At 31.9% G+C, this 12857-nt stretch overlaps 1 protein-coding gene across 1 annotated transcript; it reads left to right on the top strand.

Annotated features, from left to right (window-relative positions):
- Nucleotides 1-1575: 1575 nt before the first annotated feature.
- Nucleotides 1576-6684, top strand: LOC148626690 (uncharacterized). Its single transcript, XM_088570874.1, has one exon. It carries the CDS (start codon nt 1678-1680, stop codon nt 2911-2913), a length of 1236 nt encoding a protein of 411 aa, XP_088427000.1. The 5' UTR covers nt 1576-1677; the 3' UTR covers nt 2914-6684.
- Nucleotides 6685-12857: the final 6173 nt, after the last annotated feature.

The following is a 12857-nucleotide window of genomic DNA, read 5'->3' on the forward strand; positions in this document are numbered from 1 at the left end:
ACCCACCGAGTTGCTCATAAAAAGTCAAGTCCGGGGTAGACGAAAGAGGAAACGAAAACTATGATCGAACCGTCGAAAAAAATCAGTTTTCATGGCGCAGATGGATACACCGTAGCGACCCACGAGTTCATGATGACCACCATAACACTTTTGTAGTGATGACTTCAATCTTGTAGCAACATAACCCTGTTCCAGAGGCCTATTTATTAGAATTCTAGTGCGATACAAAAGATCTCTGTAGTTTCGGCAAGCTGTGGTATAACGTATGAGTTGTGATATGAACACTCCATACGTAGGTGCTGAAGGGATGTTGCCATATATAAAAAGAGAATTGACAATTCTGAATGAAAAGTCATCACATTTGTCGTAATGTTTGATCAATAGTTTTCCTTTACCATCAATTTCTAAGTTTGGGTCAAGGTATGAGGCTGACCTCACAATTATTGTGATACAAAATTTAGCTTTCGTGTACTTAACAAAAAAACAGTATTTTTTTAACTAGGTCAGAAAAACAAGATCGAGCTATTTCATTATTTGATTAATCCCAATGGTCATTCTTTCGAAATAGATTCAGATCTTTGAACTTATAAACTTTTCTTTTATTGAACTCTGATTGTTGATAGATGGCTCTTTATTTTGTGCTGATCATTATGTATGAACAGTGGGTTGGTCTTACTGGACGAATCAAACGGCAGGTTCAACATTAAGCCCCTATATAATGGGCGACGTTTGCCGTTTCGGGCGTCTGGTACCAACTACACTAACGTATTGTTATTTTAGGTAAAGTATTATTTTGTTATTAATTTTGTATTAAGATATTTTATTTTGAAAAAAAAAAAAACTTGTTAATTTAAACACTTGATTTACTTTATAGTATTATTGAATTTATATCTTATGTTTATAAATTATGATATTTTTAATTTAATAATTAGATATGAATTCTTTCAATTAATTGCTATTGAATTTCACATATATTTATGAATTTAAATATAAAGTCTGGTACCAACTACACTAACGTATTGTTATCTTAGGTAAAGTATTATTTTGTTATTAATTTTGTATTAAGATATTTTATTTTGAAAAAAAAACTTGTTAATTTAAACACTTGATTTACTTTATAGTATTATTGAATTTATATCTTATATTTATAAATTATGATATTTTTAATTTAATAATTAGATATGAATTCTTTCAATTAATTGCTATTGAATTTCACATATATTTATGAATTTAAAAATACCAACTACACTAACGTATTGTTATTTTAGTTGCATAGAATTATCAGGTACCAGTCCATATTGTGACGGCGTGAGCATTCCCCTACACTCTCACGGAAACAAAATGAAAGACTACCAACCAGCAAAAATCCTCGTCATAATTCAATGTCTGTAGTATCCTTTATCTCAAGTTCTTTGGGGTAGATGCCATGTATTAAGTTCCCGAAATTAGGATTGTTTAAAGATAATTAATACGCCATCTATATAGCGGAAACTGAGATAAAGTAATTTACAAATATGGCGGGAACTTATTTCCCTTAGGTAGAGATCAATATATGATGACGTCATGATAATATGTACACATTCGAATGTCGCACCTGTCAGGGAAGTTACCAAAACAGTGATGATTTTTATTGATTTCACGCTTATTATGACTAATTAAGAACTGAAAGGAATAGGAATGAATGCTCTAAGCTTTTATTTATCAACTTCGAAGTATGTCATGCAGGCGAATTTTGCCGATCGTGAATCTTGGAGTGAACTCTATCGCTACCTCCCGTATTTGCGTCAGGCGTTGTCATGCTGTGTATGCAGAAGTATAGTTAAAGACCCAATGGGACCCAATCATAAAGTGTGTCAACACTTTGTATGTAGGGAATGTGTAGACAAACCAATGACAATAAAGCCTCAGTGCAGTTGGTGTAAAAAGCGCGAGTGTTTTGAGGTTTCAACTCAATTAAAAATGGTAGTCTCATGTTTCAAGAAATTGTGTGAATATATCGTAAGTTCACCTATAGGCAAAGATCTTCAGGAAGTTGATAACAATGGGGAAAGGGGCTCCTTAATCCATATTTTAGAAGAAGGTATTGACTTCGAAGACAACTATAAGTCACCGCCTGTAGTTCCACCCCCAAAAAGATTATTTGTTCCTTCAGCAATGGGACCCTTGCCAGATATAACTTTGTCTTCAGAGCCAGAGGTGAAAGATCAAACTCAATCAGTCTCATTGAAAGAGGAAGAATCCCCTATTCAAAAAGAAAAAGACATAATTAAACCAAAATTGAACAAAGTTGCAAATAAACTTAATAGGATAAAAAAGCCACACAGGAAGAAAATTCGACTGAAAAAATATAAGTGGTATACAAAGCCGAAAAAGAAATTGACACTTAGGAAAAATGTATTGAAAGAAACAAGTGTGCCCTCAGAAGACCAAGATGAAAATTTAATTGATGTGACATCTATCAATAATGTAAAATATGAAATTAAAAATGAAATTAATGATGATAGTAAACATGAAAGACCAAGGTTGAAAGTAAAACTTAGAAAACGGCAGGAAAACTTCAGTGACACAAATTTCAGCAATGATTCTGAGACTTTAAAAAGAAGTTTAAATGATGAGAAGATCAAAATTCACATTGACAGACGTGATAAATGTGTGAATATGGAGCCCTCGATAAAAAAGCTGAAGTTGCTTTTTGGTGAAAATGAATATAAAGTGTGTAAATGTGGAAGGGGAGGTACTTCAAGTCAATTGACTTGTCTTGGTCAGAGATGCCCTTGCTATGTTAAAAAGTTGCCATGTATTAAGTGTAAGTGCAGGGGCTGCAGAAATCCTAGAAAATCATTTGATCCTGACACAGAACAAGTGTTGCGATCACTTAATTCACCAACTGACTCTTTGATTGTCTCCCTTTAGCAGTGTCTTAAAATTAGTTCAGTATAAAGTTCAGATAGTGTCATGCTACTAGGGTGTCTTGCTTCTATTTTGGGCATTCAGATATCTAAATGATTGTTCTTTTATGCCTTGCATGTATATTTAATTATTAAATACAATGTATGTACATGGAAATGTGGTCATTGCATACAATTCACTTGGTACAATGCACATTTGTAATTAAATTCAGTCAGTAAGAATCAGGCAGTGAGTGAAACATGTCAGATATAACCCACTACTTTGACAGTGCCATCTGACTATTTGAACCATCATAATCAAGGAGTAAAGACTAGATTTTTAACCTCATTTTCGAATATTGGTTTGTAAATTCATTGAAATGGACTGCAAATGAACATTGTAGGTGCAGACATATTGTAACTGTCAAACCCTGAAATTTCTAACATTTAATGAGAATTTTCTTACATAGTCAGCAACAAACAGATCAAATAGTAGTCCTTAAACTCGTTTTAAGTTGAGGACTTTCCCCAGGTGAAAGTGTATTGTCAGGTCAGAATTTCTGAAATTCATATTACAGATTGTTTTCTGTTTTGCCCGATTCTTATAAAGGTGTGTACCAGTACTTAAATGAAATCTTAAATTAACAGTAAATATAAGTAATCATACATGTAGCTTAGTAAAATGATTATGTAAACTTGATGGAAGATATACATTTGAGAGATAGATTTTTTAAATGATGTACAGTATGTACATCTTAAATAGTTAAGTGTTGTACAGTTTTTTCCTTGACTGTAAACTAAGTTATGATCTTGGATAAATGTTGCATTTTGTTAATGATTATTGTGTCTGTCATTTTTGCTTGAATATTTTTTTTTTTCAAAACACGTACATATAGGCAAATTTTGTACTTGTACATTAGTAAACTTCACACATACACAAATGTAAATGCAGGATAGTTATCTTCCTGTACATTACCTGTATACCTGTCCCTTCATATACTACTAGCCCTTAATTCAAGAAATTTCTAAACTAGTTTATAGGTACATGTACATGTGGGTGCAACAAAGCAAACTTAGAAATAGTAGCCTGCCCGTCAGCCTGTGACTGGCTATTTTTTGCAGGGCTGGCTAATTTTAGCAAAAATTTATATAACCATATAGTAAATATATTGTTTGTTTGTTTGTTGGGGTTTAATGTCCGAGCAGCAGTATTTCAGCTATATTCAGACAAGTAAATATATTGAAAAATTTTATTCAAGACTGGCTAGAATTTGAGTGAGTTTTCTACCCTGAACTGGAATGAAAATTTTGGTATTTGGCCATTTAATCATGTTAATGAATTTATTTTTATTATAGATTTTTATGAAGTGAAGTTTAATACCATTTTCATGTCATTATTTATGAAAAGCCTTAGTATGGCAGTTGTAGTTGAAAATAGAATTTAGAAATATTTTTAAACAGGAATTTCATTTGTTCTCTTTATTTCTTTATAACAAGTGCAAACTAATGCATGTACCACTTTATAATTATATTGAGGAAACCATGCATGCAGTTGTACAAAAATGCAAGTTCTTGAAAAGTACAAGCATATTTCAAATTACACAAAATTTACATGTATATTCAGAAAGAAAGGTAGAATCAGTCTACCATTGTTGTTAATTTATGTTTTGAGATTATTTATGTTAGATCTGCTGACTTGGCTTCACTGTTTTAATGTTCACTTTTCATGGATCTATGAATTGTGGCCAATCTTTTCGATCAAGTTATCTTCAAGATCAAATTCTTACAGAATACTGTTTTTCCCTGGCCAATAAAGCATAATGGTATCAATAAGCAATTTGTTTTTTCTTTCTGCAATTATCAGTCAAATTAAAATTAGACCTGATGTATTTTATTACTTTTTTGTTGGAAATCTCCATCTAAACAAATATAATTTGGAGGAGTGAATTTTAATTAGACTCGCTTAATAAGTAGATGATCATAATTTTTAGTTAAAAAATCACCAGCATTAATCATGACATTAGGTTAAACTGCAGGTGAAAATACACTACAGTTCAGGGGACTAGTCATTTCCAGTCACCAATGGTGATCATTTACACAAAACCCAACATTTACATGTATTATTACTCCAGTCTAATCATGAAAAATACTTTTCTGTATAGTACTGTTTTTGGTTTCTCCTATGAATCAGCTTTTGTGCAGTTTTAAATTTGCGATGGTTCATTAAATTGTACTGTAATGTTTATCAAAGAAAATATTTGTGACATTGAATTTGTAATATTTGTGTTACAAATAGCGAAATTAAACTGCCTCGAAAGTTTCACGGATTACAGTTTAACTATCTTTAAAACTGAAATCCGATTGGTTGATCAGAAAGGTCTCTTTACATATATTTAATTCTGCTTTTAAATTGCTGTCTCTAAATTCTTGGTTTTTGTGATATGGTTATACATGCACTAATGCCTACCTGTCTTGTATGGTATATGTAGTCTTCATACATCGAAGTATTCTTTTTAAATCAAAGGAAAACTGAATCCAGGAAAAAAATATTCTTAAAAATATTCATTTTAAGTCCTCTTTATGTTAAAAAAAAATCCATAGAAATACAGGGAATCACAGGGAATCAATATTAGAAGATTATGCATATCAAGTTGATACTCCCACTGTGATATATGGACATGATTAATTTCACTTGAACTGTGCTGTACATATTAATCTGTAGTAATATAAGATTTTGTGGTTAATCCCATCATTTAACATGTACATCTTTTGTTGTACATGTATTTGATTAGGAATAATGTATATAATTTAGTTATTGTTAAGTACATGTAGTGAATAGTTGAATGTATGTGCTATTATTAGGTTAATGGGGGACCTGATTTTTACCATCTTCAAGGGTTCATTTGAATTTTCATTGAAATCTTTTATCTGCTGAATTTGGTGTTATTTCTCATGTTCAAAAATTAACTTTTATGATAATCATCCAACATATTTAATTAATATCTACAGCTCAATACTTAACTTACCTCTTGAATTATGCTTTTGCTTTTTTCAAATGACTAAGTGTTGTAAATGTAAAAATTTCCATCAATATCGTAGATTCAGTATCATAATAGGATAGTATATGGAACCCATTCATGGTATTGAAACATGAATGCTTGTGTTCTTATCATTGTTATGAACTAAGTAGTACTCTTTGTAAGGATCATGCAAATTATTTTATACATGATACACCCTAAAAAAGCCTACACATTTTTATTTTCGTTATTAAGTAGCTTTTTAGTTCTATATGATGAAATGTATATTTATTCATTCCAATCTGTCTGCTCTTAGGAGATAATCCATCTTGAAAATCCAACAGTTTCTGTTGTATTTTAATGTCATTTACAGAGTTATCTCCCTTAAATTTGAATTCTACAATATTCTGTATAATTTGTATCTTCTAAGAATAAGGGTTATATGAAAAGCCACATGTTACTGCCTGTTTACTCTAACACTTATAACAGAATATCAAAAATAAAAATATGTAGGCTTTCCAACCATGAATCACATTTTGCATGATTCTTATCTGGAGTACTACTCGATAATACAGTAAACAGTGGAACCTGCCAAAACTGAATCTCATTTTGACCGGGATAGTGATAGTCCAAGGGATCTAAGACCTTGACTGCTTCCCAATTGATTCAGGGATTGAGACAGATTTCACTGTTGTTGCTTGTCTTGTTAATCATTATATAGTTCTTGTTATTTCCTATGTCATGTTACCCAAATAAAGTGCTGTTTTAAAAGTTAAAAATCTTTATTAATGCCAATAATTGGGATGTAATGATTCCACACTGCCATGAACCAATACAGGTCACAATTCTTGGCTGACAATCCAATTTTTATTTTGCGTTTTCACAGACGTGTTGTGTCATTTCATTTACATTTCAGCCCAGTACAAAAAATATACAGTCGCCATAGGTAATGACTAGCCTTTATACCTTACACTTCAAGCAAATGTTAAGTATTCAAAACAGCAGATAAAAATTGGTTTGTGATCGAGATAACAGAATTTTTAGCGGTCATTATCACGTTTTTTACTTATGGTTAAGCTAAATGAGAATCAGATTGGAATTGTAAAAACAGTAACTATTTCCATTTAAGATGCAGTGGTGTATTGTTTGACCCTAGCCAATAATGACGAAAAGTTGTATAATAAGGTTGTATAGTGGTATTGGGCTGTAGGCATTCATGTCATCTTTGTCTGTAGAGACTTGGTTTTTATGCGATAACTTGAAAATTAGGTATTGAATAAGAATTCAGTTGTTCCTATTTGATCTAAAGCAAAGATCTAAGCAAAAGTAAAGTGGTCTGAGGATAGCCACGAGTATGGGAGGAGTTTGATCCTAAAGTGGTCTGAGGATAGCCACGAGGATGGGAGGAGTTTGATCCTAAAGTGGTCTGAGGATAGCCACGAGGATGGGAGGAGTTTGATCCTAAAGTGGTCTGAGGATAGCCACGAGGATGGGAGGAGTTTGATCCTAAAGTGGTCTGAGGATAGCCACGAGGATGGGAGGAGTTTGATCCTAAAGTGGTCTGAGGATAGCCACGAGTATGGGAGGAGTTTGATCCCCAGCCAAGTCACACCAAATACTTCCAATTTGGTAGTCACTGCTTCTCTGCCAAGCACATGGTATTGAAGGGGATAGTGTGGATGGTGGTTGGTCTGGAGTTGAGGAATGTGTCAGTCTGGTGGCATGTCATAACTGCAGGTTGTTGCTTCTGTGAGCTGGCATAATTAAGATTCAGATTAGCATGTCAGACTAGTACAGAGCAGGGTGTGTTCAATTAGTCATTCTTGTCAAGAAATGCATGACATATCTGCTAAAAGACGTTTGATTACAATCAATCAATCAATCTGAGCTAAAGTAGCCATGGCAAATATCCAGAATAGCAAGTTTTTCGGATTTGCACATGTTGTACAAACCTTAAACAACCACTACAAACAAATTTTAGTACAAGATTAAAGAACAACCACCACAACAAGAGTTACTACCTCACATTTGAAACATCCAAAGAAATACTCTCCACAAATGACAAGCATATATGCATATTCAAATAGTACATATATGCTAGTTTTGTAAGTTCCATCAAAACCTATCTGACAGAAATTACAATTATGCACAGATTAACAATGGAAATGCTAATTCTTATATTCATTTATGAAAAAAATGAAAAATTGACAAATATTTTGAAAATTATGTATCTATTAAAGCAGGTGAATATAATTGATGTGACTCAAATAGTGAAACATTTAAAATTATTTAAGTCCTAAACTATTCTTAACTTGCTGTGACCTCATAAAATCTAATGACTTTGACTGAATTTACCATGAAAGTAAGAATATTCTCAGACCTATGGTAAGCTTTTTCTTAAAGTTTAGTGGAACTTGGGCCAGTATTCTTAAGTTATCTCCCTAACATCTGAAATTAATTGTCTCAATATTTCCTTTACCAGACTTTCATACACTCTAAGTATCCACAAAATAAACTAAAAGGCTATGGATGAGTTAATGTTACAAGTTACATGGACATACAGGTAGACAGACATTACGATTTTTATATACAGTAGCTACTCCAACTAAGATTTACGTAGAGAAAATTTGATAAAGTGGCAATTTGGGATAGCACAAATTTAAAATGTTTGTCTGATGCAAGAAAGGGCTTGTATTTGTGCACATTTTTAATTTATAATCAACACTTCCTATATTCCAAGTTTCAAATGAATTCAGGAATGCTACTTGATGCATAAAAATTTAAAATTTTGTGTGAAATTTGAAGAGCCAGTTTCTTCATTTTTGCTATTACCGAGAGGTCAAAGCGGCTTTATTTACTTAGGTCCAGTTTTCTCTCATTAAGAAATTTCAACTGGAATAGCATAAAAAAGAGATCACAAAATATGAAAATAATGCAATTTTAAATTTCATTAAAATTTTCTTAAATATGAAGTGACGAAAGGAAAAAAAATTGTCTTATTTTGATATTGGTAGCTGTCGTTTTGCATGGCAAGGATCATTGAAATAGACATTTTATTTTTTCTATTGGAGTACCTATATACAAACTTCATATTGGTTAAGGATATATCTGGGGACATGATGACTGCATTACATTATTAAATGTGAATATGAAATATGAAAGAGAATAACTTGTAAATTTTGATCTAAATACAAAATAAATCTAAAAGTTGTGTATCATAAAAAGACAAGATCTTGGTACAGTTTTAATTTATTTGTACATAAAAAATAAAGCTGCTAAAACACCAATAACAAATCCCTAGTGGTACACACTTAAAACCATATATACCCAAGAAATTCTTAACACTTCAATTTTCTAAATATACCAATAAACTATTTTCTTCTTGGTAAAAGTGACCCTGAAGGGGAATTCACAAACTGCAAGAACACCCAACAAACACTCAACAACAACAGACAGTTTCCAAAACTCTACAATAACTAACAAATGAGTGGAGACAGTAATCTATCTTTCAAAAATATAACAAATACCTAAACTACAAAGATAAACAGGCATGGAGTGTATATACCTAAACTACAAAGATAAACAGGCATGGAGTGTATATACCTAAACTACAAAGATAAACAGGCATGGAGTGTATATACCTAAACTACAAAGATAAACAGGCATGGAGTGTGTATACCTAAACTACAAAGATAAACAGGCATGGAGTGTATATACCTAAACTACAAAGATAAACAGGCATGGAGTGTATATACCTAAACTACAAAGATAAACAGGCATGGAGTGTGTATACCTAAACTACAAAGATAAACAGATAAGGAGTGTGGGGTTTTTATATAGGATATTTCTATTTAACTGAATAATGAGCAAAATATAACCTAAAACCTCCTTGTTTCAATTTCAGATAGGACTCCCCCTTTTTTTAAAAAAAAACCTATACATGTATATGAGCATATATTAATACCAACCTTCATAAAAATCATTAAAAGTGAAAATTAAACAGCCGCACTTAAGAACATGCCTCTTTGTTTTTCCTGCTTAAAGTCATATACCTCCAACTATTTACAAAAAAATAAACAAAATAATCAACAGAACTTCCTTCCATCATTTTAATATGATGTGTGTCAAAGCTACTTAGACCACAGCATGGTAAAACAGTGATATACAAAGGACCAACATTTCTTGCAACAGACAGGCTGGATCTATTCAGAAATATGAAGAAACTAGTTCTATTGAACTGAAAAAAATCACAGAAACTCAATTTTATCATTGTTTTACTACGGTCTGGCAATTTATGTCATCAATGAACCCTTCGCTTTTGCTTGGGGTAGAACAATGCGACATAAATGGCCAACCTGTGATTAAACAAGGATAAAACAAAGTTTTCGTGATTAATTTCTTCATAATAATCCTTAAAATAGAATTTTTCATGTTATTCTACTACATGTGAACAAATCAACTGTTTCTTTTGTTGAAAAATAGTTAAAGTTTTTTTAATCCTTCTCAACACATACATTAAAAATCAATTAACAAATCAGTTATCTTTGGAGAAATAAAACAAGAAAATTATTCCAATGTTCTAAAAAGTAAAATTATCTAAAAGTAAACTAATGTCTACAAATTATAAGTGCAGTTAATCATATCAAATACAGGCAATACTCCCAAAATCTGTTAATTGTCTGCACAACAGAGGCTTGTATTGCATTGCCCTATTTAAGTTGCAAGTTAAATACCATAGGAAGATCCTAGGGGTGGCCCATCTGCTTTAAAAATGCCACTGAAGGTCAGTCAGTGCCCATCCACATTTTTCAAAGTATCTGGATTGCCACTGCATACACAAACACTGCATGAAAACATTGCAAAATAAAGCTTTGAACACTCCAAGTTCTGAACATTTTGAAGACAGAAAAAGAACACAAAGCAGACAAAACTATCACATAGTGATCTCTAAAATTTTGATTTTAATTCAAATGCATACTATTAGGTACCCTGAGACCTGAAAGTTTTTCTACGAAAACTAGTAAGTTTGCACAGTCCCCAGTTTGATATATGATTTTTAAGTCTTGTCACATGATTCTCTGAATTCATGAGAATGGGTTCCTAACACCCACTCCAAACTATTGGGTGTAATTGTCTAAAGAGTAAAGATAATAATCTCATCAATAAAAACCTCTTGTGCATAAATACGACAATAAAAATATGATGCTCAACTATTTTTTCACTATAAGTTTCAAAAAAACACATAATATAAAATTCTGATAACAATAATGATGTTGATACACCCAGAAGTAACAAATAGATCAGTCACTAGTTTTGATAGATTTCAACAGTGAATTTCTAAATAAAAAATAATTGAAAACAAGACTTACAAGCCCCGCTACAAAAATATTACCTCAAAAAAACTATGATAATTATTCAGAAATTTTTTTATCAGCAACTTTATATTGCTTTTCTATTTCCTTATTGCTTGACATTTTCTATCTAAGGCTGTGACACTATTCCAATATTGGCTATTTCCAACGACAACTATAAGTCAAATAAACTATGATGTTGCCAATAAACAGAGTTACATCATTTTTGAACATCTTCACTAGCCCTATCAGACTCACTGTGATATTTCCTGCCATTATTGTGAATATAAAAGAAATAAAATCATTTCATTTCCAAGAAAAAAATATACGTAGAGAGCTTTTTTAACATATTACATGTATATTAAGTTCTTATAAAAAAAATACTTGTTGTAAACACCCGTAAACAGTATTAACAAAAACTTATAAACAAATCTCATCACTAACAATGTATACTCCAGTCACTAACAAATACATGTAATTTTAGTAAAATGAAAAGAACAATTAACTAAAAAAAAAAAAACAATCATTGCTCATTATATTAAAAGAAACTAAGTACCAAGGACTGATGCCTAAAGAAGAATTTGGTAAGAGACTTTTTGAGACGCATTTCTTCATACCCCTGATTCAGGAGTCTGAGAATAATAAATACTAGGGCAAACTGTAAATATTGGAAATTTAGAATGATATGGAAATCATTTTGCCTGTAATCAGAGGTAAATTAAAGTAAAACTGACATGTGAGACCTGCACAAATATTATGTGAGGTAGCAATAATGGGTACCTCAATTATGAGGCATACAGACAATGGCTACCTCAGTTATCTGGGGTAGCAACAATCGGTGCCTAAGTTTTCAGGTGTAGTAACTATGGTTACCTCAGTTATGATGGGTAGTAAATATTGCTACTTTAATGAGGCATAGAAACTCAGTTATAAAGGGCATCAAAAATGGTTACCTCAGTTACTAGGGGTAGTAACTATTGCTACTTTAATGAGGCATAGAAACTCACTTATAAAGGGTATTAAAAAATGGTTACCTCAGTTATGAGGGGTACAAATTATGAGTACCCCAGGTTAATAACTTCATAACTAAAAATATTCAAAGGAAATTTAAGCATACTAGGCATACCCAACTAGTACAGGGAATGACCAACATCACAATGTATGTCCCATCTATATGAAGCCAAACACCAAATTTGAAATCAATCTATCCAATGGGAGTCAAGATAATTGTTAAGAAATTTGTATAAAAATGACTGACAAACAAAGTGATCTTAATATACCACCTTCCCTGCAAGTGGAGATATTTAAAATGTATAATAATTTGGAAGTACATCTGTATAAATACTGACAACAGTAACCACAAGATTTCCATCAGATATTTTAAAAATAAGTATACATGAAAAGCATACAAAAAGATAAAAATGCCCATATACACAACTGGCAAGCACTACAATGTATATGCTGTGAATTTGGCTCTGGGTGGTTCTCATCTACAACAGTTCCTGACAAAGAAATTTTCACTGAGACGTTTCACGATCCTTACAAATATTTTAGTCTAAAGACCAACTTGTCTGGAACTAGTGGCAGGTAAATATTAGAAC

This window comes from Perna viridis, chromosome 2 (genome assembly GCF_037379345.1).
Source record: "Perna viridis isolate PV_CMFRI_1.1 ecotype Kerala chromosome 2, ASM3737934v1, whole genome shotgun sequence".
Classification (NCBI taxonomy): domain Eukaryota; kingdom Metazoa; phylum Mollusca; class Bivalvia; order Mytilida; family Mytilidae; genus Perna; species Perna viridis.

Bases quoted from the DNA above. Each gene is read 5' to 3' on its own strand.
- LOC148626690 (XM_088570874.1), top strand. From the start codon at position 1,678: ATGAATGCTCTAAGCTTTTATTTATCAACTTCGAAGTATGTCATGCAG.